At 45.6% G+C, this 26,184-nt stretch overlaps 1 protein-coding gene across 17 annotated transcripts in view; it reads left to right on the top strand.

The window, feature by feature from the left end:
• The window catches only part of TPD52L2 (TPD52 like 2), a 47,909-nt gene extending 29,489 nt beyond the window's left edge, over nt 1–18,420 (top strand). For 7 of the 17 annotated variants that reach the window (XM_081196636.1, XM_081196627.1, XM_081196637.1 and 4 more), the window contains 6 exons: nt 2,317–2,376; nt 7,280–7,381; nt 12,570–12,596; nt 14,687–14,728; nt 16,642–16,690; nt 18,147–18,420. In XM_081196636.1, coding sequence (XP_081052762.1) covers nt 2,317–2,376; nt 7,280–7,381; nt 12,570–12,596; nt 14,687–14,728; nt 16,642–16,690; nt 18,147–18,242 — 376 coding nt within the window. In that variant the 3' untranslated portion in view covers nt 18,243–18,420. The remainder of the gene's footprint in view (nt 1–2,316; nt 2,377–7,279; nt 7,382–12,569; nt 12,597–14,686; nt 14,729–16,641; nt 16,691–18,146) is intronic. The other 10 variants (XM_081196639.1, XM_081196641.1, XM_081196633.1 and 7 more) reach the window with 3 other exon arrangements.
• The last annotated feature ends 7,764 nt before the right edge of the window (nt 18,421–26,184 follow it).

Raw genomic sequence — 26,184 nt, forward strand, 5'->3', positions numbered from 1 at the left:
TGCTCGGTCCCTGCTCCTGCCAACCTAGCAGTTCGAAAGCACGTCCAAGTGCAAGTAGATAAATAGGTACCGCTCCGGTGGGAAGGTAAACGGCGTTTCTGTGCGCTGCTCTGGTTCACCAGAAGCGGCTTAATCATGCTGGCCACATGACCTGGAAGCTGTACGCCGGCTCCCTCAGCCAATAAAGCGAGATGAGCGCCGCAACCCCAGAGTCGTCCGCGACTGGACCTAATGGTCAGGGGTCCCTTTACCTTTAAGGTCTATTAATTTCAGTGACTATACTCTGAATTAAACTTAGTTGAATACCCGTATGTTCCATGGCTACAAAGTGGTGTTGAAAGGGGGAGATCAGCCGTGGGAAAGGATGCTCAACTCTTGCCCATTGCTTTCCCCCGCAAACACTTGCGGGCAGCAGAGAAGGGTTCTTCACCCTGGCTCCCTGCTTCTTCACTGGGGACCTCTTCTTCTGGAGGCTGCTTTGCAAAGGAGAAATGGTGCCTTGGGTTTCACTATGTGAAATTGCCACAGAAGGCATTGTTCCCTCATTGGGGTGTGAGAGAGGCGACGGCAGATGCAGCATCTTGCCCTTCCAGGTGCAGGAGACAGCAAAAGAGGATGGATGGGACCGTGCGAGACCTTCAAGCTGATAGACCTGCAGTGTTACTCTGTGCATCTCTGCCCAAAGGTCCCATGGAGTTCAGTGCTGCTCACTGCTAAGGAAGCACACCTAAAAATGTATTCAGGGTTTAGTTCTAGGCCAGGACGGAGCAACTTTGGACATGGCTGTGTTACAGCCTCCTGGCTGGCTTGAGATTTGGGCCGAGGCTGCCTGATCTGGTGTTGCTGAGGTGTGGGAGGGAGCTGTGTCCATATGGTCGACTGTGTGCATGCCTGTATATGTAGGTCTGCGTGCTGGCACACGGCCACCCTTGCCTGAATTAACGTATGAGAATCTCTCCCCTCCCCGTGCCTAGTGCAGAAATCCAAACAAGCTGGTGGAGTTGGGACAGGGCACTCTGTCGCTCCTTGGACAGCCCCTTGGAGCGAAAGTCAGGGTAGTAGTGATTCTTTCAGGCTTACTTACTTTACAAGCCTGACAGTTCAGCTTAAAGCTGGCAGCCTGGCCTGCTAGAACTATTTTTGACCCAAATTATTTGTCTTGGCTTGTATTTTTCTTTATATTTGGGACTGGACTAGGTGATTATAGCCAGCCAGCTAACTGTTAAGCAGACACTTTCCTCCCCAGTGCAGGAAAAAAATTCAAAAAGCCAAATCTTATTTTTATTTCATTTATACACTGCTTGATTGTAAAATGTCCCCTCCCCGCAAGAAAAAACCTCAAAGCGGTTTCTGAAGACTGGGTGTTAATAGGCTGCTATAGCACTTGTATTTATAGAATCCTGGGCTTAGTGTGACCTTGTTTTAAGACGCTCAATTATGTCTTCACTCTTTATTTTCCCACATGCTGCAGTGCATCTAACTGCAAATGGTAGCCCAAGCCATAGGCAACAGTGAGACACATTCTCTCTCTCTCTCTCCCCCCCCCCCCCAATCTAGCCTTTCAGATTGATTTTTCCGCAGGGGAGGCATAGAAATAAATGTTTGAAACGGCAGTTTAAAACCTGCCTTCCACCACTCTCAGCACTGCAGCAGCCTTGCAGCCTTTTAAACTTAATTGCACTTTAAAACAAAGCACCTGGCAAATGTTAAGTCGCGTAAAGGTATGTGTGGCAATTTCTTTGAGACGCAGCTGCCTCAACCAAACCGTAGTGGGAGAGGCTGATTAAATTAGCTTTGGGGTCGCTGACGTGTCTGCCTTTGCCAAAGGAAGAAAGAAGAACGGTTGCTGTTTTGATGCACTTCCCTGAACACCCAGCGTAAACTCTTTGTGCTTGAACCCTGCCTTGCGGGTTTCTCATTAGGGCATCTGGCTGCCTGCTATGAGGACAGGATTCTGGGTTAGGTGAGCTGTGGGCCTGATCCTGCAGGGATGGGCTCTGTTTTAATCTAACGGCAGCAAAGTAGGACTGCTAAGTCTAGGGTGGTGCCTTCCCCTCTGCCCTCCGCAAGCATGAAAAGGAAGGAGCTGGAGAGACCATTTTTGCAACATCTGAACATTTTATTTATTTAAGACTGCATGTCTTCGATGGTTCGCCCTGAGAACAGGAAGGAATCTGACCTCGAAATAGCACAAACTAGGGAGGAATAAATACAAAAGATTGAAGAAATAGTGATGCCTTTGTTACAGCCCTTGTGGTTTGGAGTGCTGTGGAAGAAAGGTTTTGGCCCCTTCTCTAACTTCCGTTGTATTTATAGATATGTTTCGGCCAGCAGCACCCTGGAGGACTGGAATGAGAAATTAACCCAATCAGAAGCGTGAGTGTCTTAACCTTCAGCCTAAAGCACGTTCCCTTATTCCAATAGCATCCTGCAACTAACCGTTCCTTCCCTGCACTAACTGCCTTCCTGCTTGGTCTCCATTCTCTAAACGCCGATTGTTTTGCTGACTAATTAGGGATAGTGGGAGAAGGATGACTTAGACTCTGCAGCTTACTGCGTGGCAGCTTTCTCTATGATCCCATAAACTTATCTGTGATACCCTTCCCACCCTGATGTTTGCCCATTGCTCTTTGGCAGTGAACACCTTCGCCTGCTTCTGTGCTTCCTTTTGATAGGCATTGTTCAGGTTAAGCTTAAGCTTGCAGATGATTATTGCTTGTGGACTGCGGTTCTGCGGGAGTGCAAAATGTAATGCAGAATGTAATAGTGGGACCAGAATCCTGAGGTTCTCCTCTTTTAATTATTTTTTCTAAATGCATGAATTCTAGCCCTTAGGGGTGTAAAAAAAAAAGTTTGAAAGTATGTGGGCAGCGTTTCTGAAATTTCAGCAGCCAGAGAGCTTCAGTGACTGTACCCCACCCATGACTAGCAAAGCAGAATAAATCATGCAAACGAGGAAAAAGAACCCACAGTATACTGCAAAGAGAGAAATGGTTGCAAATGGCATAGTTTTGCAAGTCGTAGAATGCATTTTTTTATTGGTGCAGAATTTAGATGGTAAGGGAATGGAGTTTTATTTTTTCAAAAAAGTTTTTGTATTCAGTATGCTCACAGGGCCTTGCAGTGAACCCAACCAAGCACACTAATGTTCCTGTGTGAAGCATTACTGCATATAAATTAAAGCGAGCTTAAGAAAGGTGCATTTTGTAACCCTTAGATGGGGGTTCTGGAGAACCGTAGATTCCCAATCCTAGTTTCAACAGGAGGTTAGTGCAACAGTTTCCTTTGGTTCACCTTATGTCTAGGAAACTTCTGGTTATAGTCCTTATATGATCTTACCATAATCAGCATATTTCTTCTGATGTCCCCAGGAGCCACTTTTTAAGGAAATTAGAGCCAGCTTCCATAATTCCTAACTGCAAGCATGTGAGTGTCTCTCCCCAATGAGTATCCCCATTGAAATAAATGGAAGTAATAGAAGAACCCTGTAACTCTGATTGTTTCCCGTTCAATTCAATGGAGCTGATGAGGGAGGAAGAGTCCCTGTTGACTTGAATTCAGAGAAGCTGAGGCTGGAATGGAATGCATTTCTGCTTGCACACATGTGAGGGGTGGGTGGGTTACTAATTTCCAGTCTTGCTGTAGCACTTCATTCATTGAATGCCACTCTGAAGGATCTCCCAGTCCTCTGGAGTGGCTTTATAGGAAGGATAGGACTGCATCAGAAATAAGGAACTGGGAAAGGCCTATCCTGCGAGAAGCTCCTTTGGATTTACAGTCGTACCTCAGAAGTCAAACGCCTTGTGACTTGAACGTTTTGGCTCCCAAACGCCGCAAACCCAGAAGTGAGTGTTCCAGTTTGCAAACGTTATTTGGAACCCGAACATCTGACGTGGCGTCCGATTGGCTGCAGGAGCTTCCTGCAACCAATCAGAAGCCGTGCCTTGGTTTCCGAACATTTTGGAAGTCAAATAGACTTCTGGAACGGATTCCGTTCGACTTCCGAGGTATGACTGTATAGTGCTTGGCCTTAGTGACTTGTTTGTGGAGCTTGACCCTTCCTCTCCCCTCCCCACAACACTTGTCTGCTTTTGGAGTATTTTATTGTTTAACTCATTGTCCTTTTCCCCTGTTACAATGTAGGCTGATTAGGGGGAAATTCTGAGAGAGGAACTTGACCTTCATTAAACTGAGATTCAGTGCTACCTGCTTTCTCCCACGAAAGTGCTGTGCATTGACATATCCCGGCAGTTGCTTTGAGTTAACAGAAAACTTTGGTGGGGTTTAATCAGAGTTTGTCCTGAGTTTAATCTGAGTGGAAACCCCCTGGCAAAGCAGGAAGTTTTGCAAACCTCAGCTTCCTGAAAACTGCAGCAGGAAGTCAACTTCGGTGGAAAGTTTCCGAAGCTGAATTTTTAAACACCTCTAATGCTATAAGGACGTGGGAGGCGCTGTGGTCTAAACCACTGAGCCTCTTGGGCTTGCCAATCAGAAGGTCGGCAGTTCAAATCCCTGCAATGGGGTGAGCTCCCGTTGCTCAGTCCCTGCTCCTGCGCACCTAACAGTTCGAAAGCACATCAAAGTGCAAGTAGATAAATAGGTACTACAGCAGCGGGAAGGTAAACAGTGTTTCCGTATGCTGCTCTGGTTTGCCAGAAGCAGCTTAGTCATGCTGGCCACATGACCTGGAAAAACTGTCTGCGGACAAACACCAGCTCTCTCGGCCTGTAAAGCGAGATGAGCGCCGCAACCCCAGAGTCATTCACGACTGGACTTAACTGTCAGGGGTCCTTAACCTTTTACCTTTTTTCAGTCGTGCTGTGCTAGCCTTCCTTTTCAGGCTTTAGTTAAGTACCAATGCTTCACTGAATTTGGTGACAAATGACTAGAGGGGTGGAGGTCTGCACCAGCCTTCCCCAACCCAGTGCCCTCCAGATGTTTCATACTGTAGCTTCCATCAGCCCCAGCTAGCACAGATCTGAGGCTGAAGAGATCTTTGGTTCAAAATATTTGGAAGGCATTGGCTTGTGGAAGACTGTGTATTAGGGTATTGCAAAGCAAATATCTCTTCCCTATATTTCTAGGAAACTTCAGCTTCTGCTAAGACAGCTGGGGCTGCAGAAAGGCAGGATGGGTCTTTGGGAGGCCTCAGCTGAATAAGCAGTATTATTCCAGAGCGGTACGAGCAAATACACAAGCTTTCTTGTCAGCACAGGAAGCAAAATGTGGCTTCTGGGACGCATAGGCTAGAAGCAGATTTTGTACAGTGCTTAAGGAGCTTCTGTGTTGCATGTCTGAGCCAGAGAGAGAGAGAGAGTGTTTGAAACCGTGCTGGGGCTTAGGGTTAGCGTTAAAAAAACCCTAATGTTTGAGTAATACAGAGACCGGATGCTGCTAGCCTACCCCTTCAGATGATTATACCCCCCGTTTTGGGGGACAAATGGTTAGGAACTTGCTGGACTGTAATCAGGGGGTGCTTTTGGTGTCAGGGTGAATAATAGGTACAGCTACATGACAGCTGGTCTTGCTAAGTCGTCCCCAGCCGACCCTTGCAGTATCTTAACACCTAATGCAGGGCAGGAGAATGCTGAAGAAGACAAATGACATTCACTTGCCCTTTTAAACAACTGAGGACCAACACCTGGGATAGCTGCAGCCATGTTTAATGAAGCTGCCAATACTTTAAACAAGGAATCAAGTAAAATGGCCTTGGCTCTTGAGGATGCAGCTGTGGCTCACATCTCAGACCCTCTACATAGAAAATCGGGGTGGGTCTAGCCTTCTTGGCAGGTTTGTTTTCAATGGGTGTGTTCCTAGTGGAGCACTACTTTTAGCTATTAAGCTTCAAAGTGAGCACCCATCTGTAAATCTAAAGTAACCCAGGTTCCACACAAGAATTGCCAGCCTCGATGAGAACTGGGCACCTTCGGGAAGAAGGCTGCAGTGCAGGTTTAATAATTAGATAATTAATAATTTTTCAAAGGAAGGAACCGCAGGCCTGGGTTCATGGGCGAGGACAAGTCCTGCCTCTCCATGGACCAGTCTGAGGCTTTCTCTCCAGCTTGGCTCTGATACTAGAAGTGATCTTAGCTAGCACATGAGAGCCCGGGGCAGTGAGTTTATGAGGATTCACTATGCAACGGCTTACTTCATTAGGATATGGAATATACTCGCCATCAGCGATGCTGTTTGTATACAAAAAATGCTATCCTAATTAATGGCAATGCGAATAGTCTTATCTTGTACGTGGCTGATGAGGGACAAGTCCCACTGAGTTTAGGTTGTTAGTGCATGCAGAATTCTAGCATTAACGATCAGGGGAAGAGTTTAAAAGGTGCTTGGCTGTAATCCTATCTTTAATCTGTTCCCTGTATGCACTGATTTTTTCTGGGGATGTTAGTGACTTGCTCAGTAGGGACTGAAATACTGTGTTTAGAACTGAAACATAAAGACTGTGCCATCTGAGTCTTTGGATTGATGGCAGAAAACTGTCCCAGAAATGGGTACTTCAATTCTTTGGAGTGTGTTGCTATTGTCCCTGTTTTAAAATAGCAATGTTAATGGTAACTGATGGGAAACATTTTCCTTACATAGCAGAAGCAAGGCTGATTCTTTTCTGAATTAACTTGTCACTGTTAACTGTTCCTTCTAAATTTCTAATGCTGTCGCCAGCTGAAAGCTTTTTTTGTGGGGGCGATGGGGGCTGCTTTGTAATTTCTGGGTAGATGAGAAATCCTCTTTTTTTAATATGGGCGCAAAGAAAAGCCGGGGGTTGTAAGGAGAACGAATGCCCCAAATGCAGTTTGACTGACTTGCAGTGAGAAAACGCTTCTAGCCCTGTGCAATGAGATTTTTTTTTTTTTTTTAATCAGTACTGGTAGTAAAGGCATACGTTAAAGAAACAACTTCGCTGCTTCTGTGCAAAAAGGCTTTAAATCCATCATTGCACTGGGAACCAGCTGAACAACTTTCCAGCCATTCTCACTTATTCACTGAAGTCTTTTAGTTTCAGTAAATGCCTCTGAAGATGTGTGCCAGTGTCACTTACAGCTGCATATGCCCTGTTTTAACCACAGCTGCATGGTGTTTAGGAATGAAGATGGATGACCCTCAAGTGATGCTTTCTCACAATGAGACCCTGGTCAGAAGTGCCGCTGTCTCCCTTATCCACAAGAGCCCTGTTTGCCAGACACCAGCTGCCTTTTCCCCTAGCACCGCCTCGTCCTTCCTCCTTAATTGCTGTCTTCAGCTGCTAACAAGCCTTGTTTTTCTTGCCTAGCTACAAGAAGACGCAGGAAACTCTCTCGCAGGCAGGGCAGAAGACTTCGGCTGCCCTTTCCAACGTGGGCTCTGTGATCAGCCGGAAGCTTGGAGACATGAGGTAATTTCTGCGCTATATTTGCTTCAAAGGGAGAGGAAGTTGAGCATGCGCCCAGTGCAACAGTAGCAATCAGTATCTAACAGCCCTGGTATTATTGACTGGTTCCAGTTACAGGGGTGAGAGGTGCCGAATGTTTGACTTTCTATTTAACTTACATTTTCTCTGAAGCTAAGAATGGCCTTTCCTTGGTGGCCTCTCCTTAAAAAAATAAAATAATAATGCCCTATTGATATCTGATAAAAGCAATGTTCCCCTTAGCTCTGAGGAATTTGCAGTTAGTGTTATGCTGATTTTAGAAGCAGGTCCCCCAGCGCCAGACGCTGTAATGTAACATAAACTGCTCTTTTAAACAAATTCTTTGATTTCTTTTCTTTTTTGCTCCGCTGTTTTTCTGAGATGAAAAACTACAGAGGATTTTTTTGATTTCTGTAATGTCCTTTGCCTACACATGTGCTTGTGTAATACTACAGTATAAGCAACTAAGTTTAGAACTTGTGTCCAGAACTTAATAACACTTGTTTGGCGTAGATTTCTCTGCTTGTTACACACCTAATGTTTTATAAGCTTGATTATTTAAATGGTCAGTGGGGGGGACGACCCATTTAACCCATTAGATGGTCTAATCCTGTTTGTTCATGGGTTCAGTGAGAACTTGGGTTGTGGACATACCCCTACCCTCTTGGGAGTGCAGCAAGACCAGTACCAAAAACTTCATTGCTGGTTAACTCTTCTTTAGTGTTGTATTTATGTACGTAAGCCTAGAATTTTCGTGTGTGGGTGTGTGTGTAATATTGAATTTATTCTCTGTTTGCCAAATTGGTTTAGGCTTTTTTATTTATTTACTGACATGTTCTATATTTTGTATATTTGTATTTCAAAGGGTCTATATTTTGATGTTTGCTGTAAGCCAGTTTGGGCAATCTCATTATGAAAAAGCGGCCTATAAGTAAACAATCAAAACAAAACATCCCCTAAATGTTTAGACTTTCACTAGAGTTCAGCTCCGTTGCAAATTGTCTATGTGCTCCAAACTTTGGTAGCCTGCAATCAGGTGATAGTTGCGTAGGGTTTGTTGAAGGATGCAGTTTCTGGTTTGGAAACTCATTCAGCCTTCATCTTAAACTGAACTGGTGGTAGTCTAAATACAGGGCTAAAAGCTGACTAGAAGCCTAACGCTACATTTCCCCATGAAGACACATGAAGTCTTATTTAAATGCTGTATCCCCATTTAATGCACCAGGAGCATTAACTTACAACAAGTGAAGTTGCCACTTTAGTTTGGTCAAGAGAATATGGAAGGAAGTTATCCAAGGTTCACAGGGTAGGTTCACACTTATTTGTGAAATGCAGGACAGCAAATGATTCCCCTTCAATCCTTATTCTTGAGAATTTTTATAAATGCAAGCTGTGTTATGCTACACTATATTATATACATCAACTGCTTAATGTGTTAATAGTACTTAATGTAAAATTGAGCCCTTGTATTCACTGCAACATTGATTCTTCTCAGACATTCTCCATTCCCTCTCTGGCTGGGAATATCTGGGTGGTAAGCGCTTGATATGAACTCTGATCACATAATAGCACTTTCAGGACTATTGCCACCTCTAGTACATTGTGGTTATGTGTGTATTTGTGTGTGTGTTGTTCTTCGAGTTAGCAGGTAGCACCGTTTTCTTACCAAAAGCAACATGCTTGCTTTAAATGTCCCAGAGAATTATTTCATAAATGCGTTGGTCTTGATAACATTTTCCTGGAAACTGATACAGCTTGCAAACAAGACCCATGCCTTTCCATCCTCCTACCCTAGGTTATTAAGAACCTAGTTTGCTATTTTAGTTTTGCATGGTCGACTTCCTGAAATTCACAAATTGCAATGTGGCATCTGCAGTGTGAATAGCAAAGACATTGATTAGATCTCTGTGTGTGTGTGTTTTAAAGAAGCATTTAAATGTTCATGCAGGTTGTCAAACCTTTGAACCACAAAGCAGCAGTCCTTAAAAAAAACAACGTATTTGTCATCATGGTATGAAGTCATTGTGGCCAGATCACACAGGATCTGAAAGAAAGTCGGAATAGAACTCGTAGCTAGGCTAATGAGGAGGATGAACCTTGGAGAAGGCAGAGCACTGCCCTGTGCCACTTAGAGTAATGTGATAAATGGAGACTTTGGTGGTTTATCCTCAAAGAGAACGGACTTTCAATCCACATCATAACAAAGGTGTGGTTGAAACTTAGTTGGGACAGATAATTTGTGGTCTTCTCTTTTCCACACCCTGGTAATGTCTAGTTAAATGTCAATAAAGTACTGCTGCTTGTGATTTTCTCTGCCCCAGATAGCAGCAGTCAAACAAGTGGGAGAGAGAGAAGCTGCCTCCTTCTGCAAGGTCTCATCCTGATGTCCATAGAGGCTCTTTTCCTAGTCCTTACCGAACCAGTTCCCTCAAATGAAAGGCAGACTTCTGCCACGAAGCTTGACTTATGTGATCAGAGACTAAAAGGAGTGAAACTGGTGTTTTGCAGTGAACTTCTTTCCTTTGGGCAGAAGAGGTTTTTTCCTCTCTGTTCAGCCTCATTCATCTTTGTCACGTGCCTTAGAGATTCTGCTCTTTTTATACTATTCTCTTAAGAAGCAAACTGCATTCCTTTGTTTTGCTGGTGTGCTTTGAAGTGTGTTCATGGATGAAACTTTCCACATTGGCTGCTCCAAGTAAGCGGAAAGGTAATTGATGAAGGGACAAGGTCTTGGTCAGGTCTAAGCAACAATAATCTCCTTGAACTCGCAGACACCTGTTGGATAAGCCTTCAACCTCGACGCATTGCCTGTATATTTTCTATAGTATCTAATCTGATTTAGCTTCCTCAGGGCCCAACTTGATAAGTTTAGTCACACTCCTGTTCCACTGAAATAAATAGAACCAAACTGTGACATAACTTCCTCTGCATCCAACCCATCTTAGCAAACTAACTGTTGTGAAAAGCCCCAGTAGAGACGCCTCTGCTAATCTTTTTTTTAATGAATGGAATTAACGGCCTTGCAGCATTGGCAAATGGCATGGTTTTCACAATCCCTCTTGAAAACAAGGGGCCACTACCACCAAACTTTTATGTACAATGCAAATTGGGCCAAATTGCACTGGACTTTTTTGGATGCGAGATTTCATAACAGCTGTTCTCCCAATATTCCTTTGGAACAGAGTCCTTTGGAATCTCAGTCCTCTTAACTCTGACACTGCTGCACTCAATTTCTGGCTACCAGACCTTGGCTTGCATTTTCTCCTTGCTGCTCTACAGCTTGTGAGAAATCGGGGGCAGAAAAAGATGCTTTGAGCATGCTGCCAAATCCCACTCACATGACTTAAGAGAAGCGGTTAAGGTTCCAAACCAGGGATCAGCAACCTTTTTCAGCCATGGACTGGTCCACTGTCCCTCAGACCATGTGGTGGGCCTGACTATATTTTTTGGGGGGGAAATGAACGAATTCCTATGCCCCACAAATAACCCAGAGATGCATTTTAAATAAAATGACACATTCTACTCATGTAAAAACATGCTGATTCCCGGACTGTCCGCAGGCCGGATTGAGAAGGCAATTGGGCCGCATCCGGCCCACGGACCTTAGGTTGCCTACCCTTGATCTAAACTCTTCTGTTTCGTTAGGGTGTCCTTGAACCTCTTGGTACAATGGTGTCAGTCCATTCCAAAATCCATACTTGGGCAGTGTTTCTTCTTAAAGCCAACTCAAAATCGTGCACAGGATTTTAGGGGTCGGGAGAATGAGGGGAAACATGAAGAAACAATAATAGTAATAACTCTGCATTTTGAAGCCTTGAGGTCTGCATTTAGACACTAATCTGAAGATGCAGATGGACTCGGGTATCAAGTTGCCTGTAGGATTCTGGGATGAAGAAGCAAATGCTGGTTACTGGTCAGGAAAGAGAGAGCCCGGCTGTTACCAATATCTGTTTTGTGCCTTAAGCAAAAATACACACACATTCCTGGCTTGAAAGGAAGTGTAAAGAGAAATACAGCAGCCCTTATATACAGTGGTACCTCGGGTTACAAACTTAATTTGTTCCGGAAGTCTCTTCTTAACCCGAAGCGTTCTTAACCCGTGGCGCGCATTCCCTACATAGGCCTCCCTCAGCCTCAGAAGCGGATTGCGTTCGCATCCCAGGGCAAAGTTTGCAACCCAGGATACCTACTTCTGAGTCTGTGGAGTTCATAAACCGAAGCGTTCATACGCAGGACTGTTGGTAACCCGAGGTACCATTGTATTGGCAAAGCTGGAGATTAATTTTTGGTGGTGTACTAAGTAAAAGTCAATTGACCCCAGATAGTGTGTTATGCATTCGTGGCTGGAGGGCATGCAGCCCTTGAAATGCAAAGCCCCTCTCTACAAAGTTGAAAATCATTATCTGATTGTAGATTTCTACCCTGAAGGGCTGGATACAGAATTCTCCATAGCACATTAAAATGAAACCCTTCTCTCTCTCTCTAGCCTCTTAGGGAGGTGGAGGTTTTCACTCTCCAGGCAGAATTTACACAGTAGTTCATCACACTTGCATCTGAGATGCTTTTTCTCTCTCTTCTGGGAGCAGCTCCCTGCTATGTGATCTGTGGGTCTGGTAAAATTGACCCACTGGCCACATAGTAAATACAGGTGGATTAAAGGAGTCAGGTTTAACCAGTTAGCAGTGCCTCTGGATAAAAAGTTGGCAAGTGTATCTGTTTACCTATGAGGGTTTGCCACATGCTTAATGATGTAATAAACGGCAAGTTAATTTAGCGTGGCTTAATGCTCGCATGGTCAGTGCCCAGTGCCAGGAATATAGCAGGGCTGGAGCTTGGAGTGGCAAGTAATCTGCTTTGCATGCATTAGCTACGAGGTTCAGTCCTGAGCATCTCCATGTAGGGCTGGGAATGTACCCCACCCGAAATCTTGGAGAGCTGCGGCCAGTCTGTGAAGACAGTGCTGGACTCGGTGTACCAATGGTCTGACTCTGTATAAGACAGCTTCCTATGTTCCAAACCTCTCCTGAAATCACTGCTTGCTCTCTATCTGTTAGTCTTTAGATGGGTTCCTTTGGGATCTCTTAAGTGTTGTGTTGTACTGGTTGGTGTGGGAATGTGCAACTAATCGCCTCTTTCACTGCTTTCCTTTCCTGCTGCTATTGGATTCCTCCAGGGCCCACCCCTTCTCACATTCCTTTAGGTAAGACTCTGTTCAGGAGGGATATCTGCAAGGAATCTGGTTAAACAAGGTTGTTTTCCGAGGCATACACATGAGCCTCACTTTCAGTTGAAAGGAAAGGGATCGGGAACCACAAATGGCCACATAACACTCCTGCCCTCCAGAGCCATTTATAGATGCTGCCAGTATCTTTCCAATGAGCTCAAAGCCAAAAGCTTCTGGTTTTCCCTCTTAAAAAAGGAGAGGTTATTGGTTGCTTAATGTCTCACGCATACATGCTCCCAAATGCCTTTTTGGGGTGGTCATGTTAAACGCAAGAACTGGTTTGACACAACAGAAGAGCCTGATCAGCTTTCCTTTGGCTTCGTTCCGCAACTTGGCTCAGATGGGGGCCGGATAAGACACTTGAGAACAACAACCAGTTGGCCTACAATAGACTGTGCTGGGCAAATCGGACCTTTGCTCCTCCCCAGACAAAGGCAGCTTTTTTACAACAAAGTGTCACAACTGTGCGGGTTCATTACATGCTTTGCGAGAGCTTTTACCTGCTCTCCTTTTCCACCGATGGCTTTAGACTGAAGGCAAGTTGCCGGGTTCGGAAACCTAGTGCTGCAAAAGCCATCTGAATGCCTCTTTCGCACTTTGCTGTGTCGACAGCATTGTGTGCAGCCCTGCCTCCCCCCCCCCTTTTTATATAAAAAAACAGAGTCCACTCCAGGGCTTGGTTGCGGGCCAGATGCGTCTCTTGGGCAAAGCACAGTATTAAAAGGCTTTCCCTTGAATTAAAATGAATTGGTGCTTGTGTGGGCGGCATTGGCTTTTTGACCAGAGGCAGTGTAGCTGCAGTTCAACATCCAGCCTGCTCTTGTAATGTGGGATGCTGGACTTTAAGCTCCTCTGGGTGGTGACATGTCCTGTTCATGTTGCCCTTCAACAGAAGAGGGGAACCTGGTGCCTGCAGACCCCACCACCCATCCCTAGCCACTGGTTGCTTTGGATAGGTCTGAATTGGAGTTGTAGACTGGAGGGCTGTGTGTCCGTCACGCTTGCTCTCCAAGGTGCGGCAACACCAGTGGGTGCTTTGAGTCTGGGGTCCCCAACCCATTTAAGCCCAGGAGCACCTTTGGGAATCAAAAATGGCTGCGGGTGCCACAAAATACCCATTTCGCAGGAGGAAAACTGGCAATGCTCAGAGCCTTTCACTCCCCAAAAGACCCAGGCTAAACCCCTACATGGGACGCGGGTGGCACTGTGGATTAAACCACAGAGCCCAGGGCTTGCCGATCAGAAGGTCGGCGGTTCGAATCCCCGCGATGGGGTGAGCTCCCGTTGCTCAGTCCCTGCTCCTGCCAAGCTAGCAGTTCGAAAGCACCAAGTATAAGTAGATAAATAGGTACCGCTCCGGCGGGAAGGTAAACGGCGTTTCCATGTGTTGCCCTGATTTCACCAGAAGCGGCTTAGTCATGCTGGCCACATGACCCAGAAAAACTGTCTGCGGGCAAATGCCGGCTCCCTCGGCCTGTAAAGCGAGATGAGCGGCGCAACCCCAGAGTCGTCCGCAACTGGATCCTAACGGTCAGGGGTCCCTTTACCTTTAAACCCTTACATAGCCCAAAAAGCAGACCACCCTCCGGGAAGCAAAGAACCCCCCTCCAGACCCCTCCCAGGATGTTTTAGTGCCCAAAGGTACCATATTGGGGGACCCCAGCTTTAGATACACCTCTTCCCTGGCTGATTTGAATTGAGATCAGCAGTGGCGTTTTGTATCTATTTACAGGCAGAGCAGTAGATTCCTTTGCTTTTAGTTATAAACCTCTGGCACACTTTGGAGGGGGGGGTTCTTTCGGGGGGGGGCGTTTCAGAGCCTCGGAGAGCCTGCTTGTGAAAGATTGCATTTTCAGTTGTGGTTGCCTATCGAGGAAGGCTGGGAAGGAACAGAGGAGCTATGCAATTTGCACCCCCAAAACACAGTTCTCCACAAAGGAAGCCTTCCAAAATGCTTTGCGGTTTTGTCATGGCGCTGTGTGGATGGGGGCAACTGGGTGTGGCGGCTTCCAGGGTTTTAACTGCTTCTAATATGTTCCTCCTTTCCCCTTAATGCTTCCGAGTAGCAGCTACTCCATTCGTCACTCGATAAGTATGCCAGCTATGAGGTAAAGTAGCAAAAGCCCCGTCTCTTTTGCAAGTCCCATATTTGCCTAAGGGTGACTCTGTCTCTGCTAAATGTATGGGGTGATGTGGTGGTGGGGAGGCACAGCAATGTGACCCCTCAGAGGGAAAAAGATTGTGTATTGTGAATTGTTAATAATTTGGATATTTATGTCCTGCCCGTCAACAAGGTTTTCACGGCGGCTAACAAACATGCAGTTACAAACATTGCGAAATATAAAATACAGGATAAAAGTGCAAATCCATAAAAATGTGAGCGGTTGCAAATCCTGTGGCACAGAGACAAAAAATGACAGCAAGAAAATGAAGGTATCTGACTGGTGCTTAAAATACATTGAAGGAAGTGCCAGGCAAGGTGCTCTGGGGAGGGTGTTGCGAAGTCCTGGCATCACCACTGAAAAGCTCCTCTCCTCTTCCCCCATCCCCAAACAGCCACTTGCCACCCTCAGGACCCAGTTAGATTGCTTTGCCTTTAAAATATTTCATTCTGTCTTGCCTGCTGCAAAAGAACAATGGGGTGGCCAGTCAGTGGATATTAATAGGAATGAATCTTCAGTCTATAGATATTAACTAAGGCAGTTCCCCAAATCAGCTTTATGTAGACAATTTTTTTAAAAAAAATCAACCCACAAATGTGGTTCTGTGCGATGGATCCCTTTTAACTGGTGGGCCTGGCAAACTACTTTTTCAGAATCAATCACTGTCCACTCGAAACAAAATAAAAAAATTCCTTCCAGTAGCACCTTAGAGACCAACTAAGTTTGTTATTGATAGGAGCTTTTATGTGCATGCACACTTCTTCAGATACACTGAAACAGAAGTCGCCGGACCCGAATGAGTGCTAACATCAAGGCTGATGAAACTACTTTTAAGCTCCTGTGTTTGATGGCTGGTTCACATTGTATTATACAGTTCTAGTTTTTTGAAATGGCTGTCGCAAAGCTTTCTTATCGCTCAAGAACACATCTATGGGGACATCTTCTCAACCATGACTAAGTCTATTTCGATAGCTGGTGCCTCGGCCTACTTCGAAAGTAGGATAGGCTGAGAGATCGTGACTTGCCCTTGGGCTTTGCAGCCAGGGGATTTGAAGCAAGGTATCTTGGGCCCATAGCCAGTGTGGCATAATGGTCAGAGTGTTAGACTGGGACCTGGGAGAGCAGGGTTTGAATTTCCACTCAGCCATGAAGCTCATTGGGTGACCTTGGACCAGTCATTGTCCCTTAGCCTAACCTACCACACATGGTTGTCGTGAGGATGGAATGAAATGTGGAGAACCATGTACACCACCATGAGATCCTTGGAAGAGAGAGGTGGTATATAAATGTAATAAACAAATATATTCTATCAGTTACACCATCTCAGCCTACTTTGGGAACTTGACTTTTTAGTTATGAAAGTTTGGCAGCTTATCTTGGTAAGCTGTCCTCCAAACCGAGCTAACTGAAGACGACTGGAGGCAATTGAGATACTTTTGAACTAATTCCACTGAATTTTTTGTGTGTGTTCTCGGGTCTCTTGATATTTGATTTTTCTCTTTTTCATTTTGGGGAGGAGGGGGCTTTGTGTGTGTGTCTGTGTGCTTCTTTAGGATGTTTTCTGGTTGGAACCCCAAATTCAAAGCTGCCAAGTACTTTTTGATATTGACTTCCTCTGCAGTTAGGTGCACGTTGATTTCTCTGAAACGGGCTGGCGAATGTTGGTAGCAGAACCAGGAATTTGCAGTAGCTGTGGTTGAGCCAAACTTTTCAGGGGCCATGAGTGCTTTTGGGGGGGGGGGTCTGTAGATGTTTCTCCACCAGCAAAGCTAGCTGCCTGCCTCAAAACGGAATTCAAGTTTCTAATATGCCTGTGCAGTTTTATTTTCTCACTTGCTTCTTCCTCTTTTTCCCTTAAGAAATTCTGCAACCTTCAAGTCTTTTGAAGACCGTGTTGGAACCATAAAGGTAATTTCCCTCCCGTGACGCGGCACAAAGCCACGATGTGTTTAGGATCGACGCGTTTCTGCTAGACGAGCAAGATGCCCGCTGTCATAACTGGCTGGGTGTGTGCAACGGGAGAGGTTGCATATTGCAAAACCAGGGAGAGAGACCCATACGAGTGAATGAAAAGCTTCATTGGATGAGAAAGGGGGTGTAGGTGGGGGGCAGCCACCTCTGCCATTAAGAACCTGTCCTCCTGTCCGCTGAGTCCCATCCTGTTTTTATATTGCTTGGTCACACTCTAGTGTGAGGGATCTGGGAACTGGCTTCTGTACAAAGGTTTGTGCACAGGAAAGATAGAATGTGGGGAGGGCAAGGGTTCAAACGACGCTTGAAGTGAAGGACATGAGGCAGGAGTTGGTAATGCAGGTGAGCTGCGCATAAGCAAGCTGCCAGCTAGCTCTGCCAAGGCTCTTTTTATTAGCACAATACAGTGGTACCTCGGGTTACATACGTTTCAGGTTACATGCGCTTCAGGTTACAGACTCTGCTAACCCAGAAATAGTACCTCGGGTTAAGAACTTGGCTTCAGGATGAGAACAGAAATTGTGCTTCGGCGGCACGGCAGCAGCAGGAGGCCCCATTAGTTAAAGTGGTACCTCAGGTTAAGAACAGTTTCAGGTTCAGTTTCAGGACCTCCGGAACGAATTAAGTACTTAACCTGAGGTACCACTGTATGCAAAACCAGTCAGATACATTTTGGACTGTGACCTTTACACATCTTCCAATCCTGAGATCAAGGGGTGATACGAAGTTATTTTAGCACCTGATTCCACCGCGTCACTTTCCCCTTGCACAACATATGACTAAGGAGACAAAGGTCACAGACAGGGCACGGCAGACCAGACAACTAAGAGAGCAAAGGTTAGATAGAGGGCATGATGTTCAGACAGCTATGGCTTGTCTGTTGGTTGGAAGTGTGCTCCACACCCAACAGTCATTCCTTCAGATGCTGGGTGGAATTCAATGCACTATTACAAATGTTCCGATCATGCAAGCAGTTCAGCTCTCCAGCTGCAATGGTCCTCCCTCTCCTCTCCCTGTGCTGTGTTCTGGGGGCACACCTCACCCCAATCCAATTTCGGGGGGAGCAGAAGGGAGGGGAAGCTCCCTCGCACAACTGGAAGTTGTTGCACAGGGCCTCCACCCTTCTGAGTAATACCCCTCCCCACCTTCTCACTATATAGAAGGGTCTGGCAACTTCTGTTTCAGTGTATCTGAAGAAGTGTGCATGCACACGAAAGCTCATACCAAGAACTAACTTAGTTGGTCTTTAAGGTGCTACTGGAAGGAATTTTTTTATTTTGACTATGGCAGACCAACACGGCTACCTATCTGTATCTGCTGATGGGGTTCTTCATGCGAGTCCCGCCCACTGCTTCCTGCTCTCACGTGTTCCCATTCCTTCCTTTTCGTCCAGTCCAAAGTTGTGGGCGGCAAAGACAACGGCACCGATGAGCTCCACTCCCCATCAGCATCCGGCGACAAGCCCTCCCAAGACAACGCGCCTTTCTAAGTCTACATCCGTGTGCATGACTCCCAGAGCCTCGCCCCTTGTTCTTCCCAACATGCAAGACGAAAGGAAAAGGTTCCTGGGCCGCAGGTCCTACTCTGACGAGAGAGATCCATACATCATATATGTAGACTTTTTTTGCTGCTGGATTCTTCAGGTCCAATAAAGTGAACACACAGTGTTTTGTACACTTATATATTTTACACTAAAAAGGTTTCTAGATGGAACACATTGCTGTGCTGCCTTTTTTGGAAGAGCGCCAGCAATGAGGATTCTGCAACCCTGGCCCAAAACAGCCCTCTTCTTTTTTTGGCACCAGAGTCCTGCACTCTTTCCTCCCACCCCGACCCCCTCTAATGTGCGGGCAAAAAAAATCTGTATGTCATGTAGAAAGAATAGTACTCAGATGCCGCTAGCTGCACAGGGGGCTTCTCTCGATTCCTGCTCCATCTTCTCCTCTGCATATAGCTAGCCAGCTTTCTGCTATCGTGGCTTTCTCTGCGATTGGAAGCACCGGGAAAGCTTTGGAAGCCTGCAGTTTCCACTTAAGATATATAACCAGGTTTGGGGGGGTTTCTTCCGGGAAGCAGGGGAGGGGGGTGATAGAAGATATTTAGAGCCTCTATTTAGCGACTGCCTAGCTTTGCTACACTGATTCTCTAGCTTTAATGAATCTCAGAACCTTTATTTTTTTGGAATGCAGTGGACTTCAGAACATACCAGCTTTTAGCATTGACATTTAGGGGCAATCTACCTTTGAATGCGGAAGCTGAAACACAAGCCTTACATCACCACCTGCTTTACTGGTTTATAACCTTTTTTATATCTCAAAAGCGCAAAGAATTCTTTTTTGATGGGGGGGGGGAGGGAAGGGGTGAAGCACTGGAGTTCTGCATTCTACCATAGTAATCGCATGCGGATGTGCTGGTCTTGTGTTCATTTCATCGGTGCGTGACGGTGCACATGCCTGCTTTTGCTCTCTCTCTCTCTCTTCTGAGTGTGTGGAACTTGCTTCTCTGCCTCTGGGTTTATGCCTCTGTTTTCTTAGTCCACCCATTTAATCAGATTAAGGAAGGACATGTTGATCGCAGCACAAGAGAGCTATCCTGGAGGGCTCCTCTCTCTCTCTCTCTCTCTCTCTCTCTCTCTCTCTCTCTCTCTCTCTCTCGGTTTGGTTCTCCTACCAGGAACCTCCTTAAAATACTTTGTACACTTTATGTGATGACAAAGAGCTCCACCTCTGATCTCCTTTTGTTTGCAGCACTTGCCACCAGTTCCTGGCTCTGTTTTCACTCAATGCTAGGAGCACTAGTATGTGGTATGTCTGCTCCTCCTTCCGAAAAAGGATGCAACCTTCCACTGTCCTGACCCCTTAGTTCTAAGGCAGAGGTGCCTCTTAAATTATCCAAACCTTTCTGTGCCTTAGAGGCTCAGTGGGACTTCAGCAGTGCCCTAAGTACATATCAATAAAGCTGTTTTGCTTCAAGGCCTTGGTGCCCCCAGAAGGCTTCAAGCTCTTATCTGACCCCTCCTGCCCAGCCACCCCCCGAGAAGCAAGTTTCAACACTTAACGTGCTGATTGTAGAACTCTCCCTGTGTCCTGTGTTGCCTGTGGATGGTGACCACGCCGTGTCGACCTGGCACAACGGATGAGAGAATCTGCAGGGTGTGGGGGTGTCATTTGCTGGAGTTCGTTCAAGGGTAAAGTAGGCACCCTTGTTGGGTGGGGAAAGCGGTGCCACTGGGACCGGGGAGCTGTTAGAACACAGACTGAACTGTTTCTCCTGTACAGGTGACTACGGGGGGAACTTTGTCAATAAAATATTCTTTTTTGAAAAGCAAAACGGCTGTCTTCGTCTTTGGGCTTGTGTACCAGGTGCGAACCTGCCCAAGCGCCCTGTGGTTTTGACCTTGGCTTTAGGGCAACCCTCCTTGCATTACAGAAATGGAGTTCAGACATTTCTAAATGGATGACACGGTAGGTTGCTCCCGATGTGATTGCCCTTGTTCACTGCAACTTATTTGTGCCAGCGGTGCTGAACTGAACTGATGGCAGCCCAGGGTGAGGGAGGCTTTGTCTGCAGCGATTGAAATATGAAGGCGGTCAGGGGTTGGCTGATGAGTGGAGGTGGGCTAGAGGAGAGTCGTCCGACAATGAAGGGGTGATTCAGATGGTTTGGGAAAGGCTTTGGAAAATGAGCGGGGGGAGGAAGTGGTTTCACAAGTCTCTGTGGCCATATACAATGTCAGGGGTCAGCAAGGCTTACCTTGCCTGGGCCGGTTTACTGCCGCGTAGCCCCCTCCGCGGGCCAGATCGCAGGTGCGCATGAGTGCACGTGACCGCAATTTTCGGTGTCTGGCACCGCGGAAACGAGTCCCCGTGCCGCACTGTGCTGGTTTAGCACAGTGCGTGGGGACTCGCCAAGTGGGTGGCTTGGTTCAGGGGTGGCTTGGGGGCCAGTAAAATGACCCCCGTGGGCCACAGGTTCCCAGTCCCTGTACAACGCTGTTGGGAACCAGCGGGGAGATGAGCACACAAGCATCTTCTCTAAGGGAAAAACAGTCAAATCTCTTAGTCTTTAAACAGTATTAGCTAGAGGCCACTTACATGCATTTGACCATTTCATGTTGGACGATCAGAACAATGCTGTAGCAATGAGAAACGACAACCATATTTACACCTGATGTTTGCACAGAAGGCCTGTTGCAAACCATCTGTCCCTTCTGCATTTTATAGCTTTCTGACTCACCTGTGTATACTGCCTCTCCTATTTATCCTGCTGCCCCCCCCCCACTTCAAAGATGAAGATATTTGTGTAATACAATCCGCCAACTGAGGATAACTCTTTAAGCATTGAATTACTATACCACGCTTCACCCAAAGATCACAGGCTGGTTTACAATATAAAAACACAAAAATGCATACCATAATACAAGAACAAAACCTGCCCCCACTGGTAGAGTTTAAAAGGCCATAGATTTTTTAATTAGCCAAGTGTCTGGGAGAAGAGGAATGTTTTTGTCTGGTGTCTAAAGATACGTAACAAAGGTGCCAGGCATACAAATTAGCAACTGCAGAAAAGGACCGTTCTCTTGTTGCCACCCACTGGACCTCTCGTGGAGGCGGCACATGAAGAAGGGCCTCGGATGATGACCACAGGGTCTGGGTCGGTTCATATGGGGAGAGGCGGTCCTTGAGGTATTGTGGTCTTGAGCTGCTTAAGGCTGGTGACCCTGTGGGTTAAACCACAGAGCCTAGGACTTGCTGATCAGAAGGTTGGCGGTTCGAATCCTCATGATGGGGTGAGCTCCCGTTGCTCGGTCCCTGCTCCTGCCAACCTAGCAGTTCGAAAGCACAAAAGTGCAAGTAGATAAATAGGTACCGCTCCAGCGGGAAGCTATATGGCGTTTCCGTGCGCTGCTCTGGTTCGCCAGAAGCGGCTTAGTCATGCTGGCCACATGACCTGGAAGCTGTACACCGGCTCCCTTGGCCTGTAAGGCAAGATGAGTGCTGCAACCCCAGAGTCAGCCACAACTGGACCTAATGGTCAGGGGTCCCTTTTCCCTTTAGGTCAATGCCAACACTTTGAATTGGGCCCTGAAACTTAATTGCTAGCCAGTGCAGTTGGGCCAGCATAGGTGTAATATGCTCAAAAGAAGAAGAAGAAATATGCTCAAATCATCTTGCCCCGGTGAGCAACCTGGCTGCTGCTGAATTCTGCACCGGCTGAAGCTTCTGAGCCATCTTCTGAGGCAGCCTTAAATTTAACTTGTTGCTGTAATCCGTCCTAGTGGTTAGCAGAACATAGACAAACTATGGTTAGTTTTAACAAGCAAGCATAATAAACAACGGTTTGAAGTTTGCTCAGGAAAACCATAGCTAAAACTAGCAACTTTTCTCCCATACCATAACATTCTGTGCTTAGTTGAAAATACGGGAAGCAGGTCCGATGTATCTTGTAGTGAAGTTCAAGGAGGAGGGGATGTTAACCCATTATCTCTCCTGAAGTGCTAAAACTATGGACTGCCTACTTGGCACGAAACCAGTCTGTTACCAAAACAATGAATTGGATGCCAGAGTATTTAAAGGGCACATTTAAAGGGTTCTGCTTGAGGGGTTTCTCACGGGTGCCTTGCTGGCCACTGTGAGAATAGGATGGTACACGAGGTGGTTCTTGAGCCTGATCCACCAGGGCTTTTATTTTTTTAAAATAAATTTTTTTATTAGTTTTTCACAATTTTTATAAACACAAACATAACACAATAACAACAAACAAACAAACACATAAACAAACATGTATAATTTCAAATCCTTATTTCTTAAACCTTACTTCACCGACTTCCCCATACCTCCCCTTTCTGCATCCCAATTTCCAAATTCGTTTCAGCAAATCCTACCCCTTGATTTTATCCAATTTTCCCTTATTCTTTCCCTTTACTTAATCTTTTGCAGCTGTAATCCCCTTTTTTCAAAAACTTCAACATTTTAACATTCATTAATTTTACAATGTTTCTTAAGATAAATTTTAAATTTCTTCCAGTCTTCATCCGCCGTCTCTTTCCCCTGATCACGGATTCTGCCGGTCATTTCAGCCAGTCCCATGTAGTCAATCACCTTCATCTGCCATTCTTCCAGAGTGGGTAGATCTTGTGTCTTCCAAGATCCACCAGGGCTTTTACATCCTTAACTGTTTCGAAATTTGCATTTGCAGAAAGGAAAGCAGACAGTGAAAGCTAATTTTGCAATTAGCCTTTTTAACAGCGGAGGCTTTGAGGTTTAATCCCTGGCATGTTGGGTACAGATTATTAGAACTTGTCCAGTAAAAGCACCTGTTCACTGCAGCTGGAGAGTGGTTAAGTGCCTTGTTGATACTGCAGTGTGGATTTCCTTCAGATGAGAAAATTTCCTTTGGAATTATTATTATACAGACACGAGATCAGTTTGGAATTCTCTTTCTGCACAGTGAACCAGGACTTGCTGAGATGAGTCACCAGGACAACAAAGAGAAAACAGCAAAAAGGTTTGCGTCTTCTGCCTCCTCTCTCTGGTGCTCAAGGGACAATGCAATGCAGAATGCAAGACAATTAAAAACATCATGAAACGTGGAAAGCAGTCTGACTGGCTTCCTTGGCTCCTAAGATACTGTCACAAGCAGACACTTGAAGTAGCTGCTGTCTTAAGCTTGGGAAGGATTTTGCCTGTAAATTTAGGCAGTCCTGACCTTGAGTTCACTCCGTATATTAGAATTCTGGGTCCCACAGCAAAGCTAACTTGCCACACTGATCCAGGGTGCATAAAAGAAAACATGCAAGGTTTACTGAATTAAACAGGACTCACATGGTTAGGACTGTACTGTTAGATGACTTTAAACGTGGTTGGACAAACTGATGGAGAATTGGTCTAGTTGTCTCATCACCATCATTTTTAATTTGTATATCGTCTTTCTATCTTACAATACTCAAGGCGGTTTGCAAGCTGAAGAAACAAAAAATGCACATCTTATAAAAATCTAATTCAATACAAAAATGTGATGATAAAACAAAACTTTAAAATAAGCAACCTACATCAAAAAAGTAACATTCAACAATCATTAGGATAGTATAAAATAATAATATCAACATAAAAAAGTTAAACAGAAATCCACTCAGCAGTTACAATAAATAATTTCTAAACTATAATCAATAAAACAATGGCAAGCCACAGTAGTAAAAATAAATAAATAAATAAATAAATAAATAAATAAATAAATAAATAAATTATACCCCGCCCTCCCCAGCCAAGACCGGGCTCAGAGCGGCTAACACCAGATATAAAACAATTGATTGAAATACAACTTAAAAAACCAGATTAAAATACAACATTAAAATGCAGCTTCATTTCAGCAGAAACTCAAAAACTTTTTGGGGGATGAAAACATCAAGTCTTCACCAAGGCTAGCTATCCAGACTGGTCCTACTTGGGTCAGAAAAAAGCCAGGGAAGTCCCCAAATAGGAGTTCCATCACAGAAGGAAAAAGGAAAAAGAAAGAGGGGGAGGGGATCAAGTTAATTCCAAGCCAAAGGCCAGGCGGAACAACTCTGTCTTACAGGCCCTGCGGAAAGAAATCAGATCCTGCAGGGCCCTGGTCTCATGAGGCAGAGCGTTCCAGCGTGGTGTAGTGGTTAAGAGCGGCAGTCTCGTAATCTGGTGAACTGGGTTCGCGTCTCCGCTCCTCCACATGCAGCTGCTGGGTGACCTTGGGCCAGTCACACTTCTCTGAAGTCTCTCAGCCTCACCTCACAGAGTGTTTGTTGTGGGGGAGGAAGGGAAAGGAGAATGTTAGCTGCTTTGAGGCTCCTTTGGGTAGTGATAGAGCGGGATATCAAATCCAAACTCCTCTTCTTCTTCTCTTCCACCAGGTCGGGGCCAGTGTTGAAAAGGCCCTGGCTTTGGTTGAGGCTAATCTGACTTCCTTCCATTCAAAACTCATTTTTACAAATGAGAACAAATCTGAGGCATAATTGTCTGAAGGGCTGAGGGTAATGAAAGCAGTTTGATTGGTTAAGGTATCTGTCTCAAGTATGTTTTAGAATAGAATAGAATTTATTATTTATACCCCGCCCATCTGGTTGGGTTTCCCCAGCCACTCTGGGCGGCTTCCAACAGCGTATTAAAATGCAGTGGTCTGTTAAACATTAAAAGCTTCCCTAAGGAGGGCTGCCTTCAGATGTCTTCTAAAAGTCTGGTTTAAGTCTGGTTCTAAAAGTCCGGTTGTTTTAGCCAAGGAAAGTATATAGCCACAAATATTTCTTACAGATGTTCTACCTTCTGGCTTATTTGGAGTTGATGCCTTGGGCTCCATTGGGAGAAAGGGTGAGATATAATTTTAATACATAGAATAATAAATAAGGTGGTGCCCTTCAGATGTTGCTGGACTCTGATTGCGTCGGGCCTCAGCCGGCATAGCCAATGGCTCAAGGATGCTCACAGCTGTCACTCAAGAGCAGCTCGAGGCTGCCATGCTGACTACATCCGATGTGCAGAGACAGCATAGATCTGTGGACACATAAAAGGCAGCCAGCCTCCTCATGCCCTGTTTGTAATTGCCTGGGTCCCTCTGCACGACTGCATTTGGAGATGGCGTGCCAGACGAGACAAGGCTTTGATCTCTTCCAGCAGGACTGTTTCATATGATAAAGTAGCTCAGCAAGAGATGCTCTCATTAAGCAATGGGTGGGAGGGAAGGAGACACGCAGCCCGGGGAGGTGTCATCCTTATGGCTTTTTGTGCGGCGGAGATTTTGCATTCCATAACATCCTGTCGCCTCTTCTTTACTAGATAAGATCCCAATTCCTGGATATCTTGGGAGGAGCATAATTAGCCCCAAAGAAATCTGCAACTAATTCTGAATTTAGAGTTTGAAAGTGGCGCATGGACCATGTCTCCGACAGCTGCAGTGCATGACTGCAGCTGCCTGCATGAAAAGTTGGCCCTAGGGTGAAGGAATGTAAATGGTGCCCCTTAAATCTCAAGTTCCTATTGCAATGCTCTTATGATATTTCTGAAGGCTAATGACGACAGAACCTGAACTGCTAATTGAAAGAAAATTGGGAGCTTCCAAAAAGAGGCCAAACTAATTTGCTGTCATAACAAAACTGGTTGGCCTTGTGTACATAAGAGAAAGCAGTACTTTTCAAAAAAAAAAAAAAAGTCCAGGAGAGATCAGAAAGAGAAAAGCTGCTAGCCCCCATAACACTATAATCCATGGACATCCAGGGTCGGATTTAGATGAAGGGAGACCCTAGGCTACTCCACCTGTGAGGCCCCCCCCCAATCCCCCACCCTCACGACTAGAAGAAAATGGAAATGTTATAAACAAAATTTAGTGAAGCCAAGGTGTATTTAAATTTCTGCAATTCACAATTTCTCCTCTAAAGGACATCAGAAAACTTCATCAAAATTGGT

Source organism: Podarcis bocagei (assembly GCF_964188305.1).
Source record: "Podarcis bocagei genome assembly, chromosome: 5".
In the NCBI taxonomy this organism is placed as follows: Eukaryota; Metazoa; Chordata; class Lepidosauria; order Squamata; family Lacertidae; genus Podarcis; species Podarcis bocagei.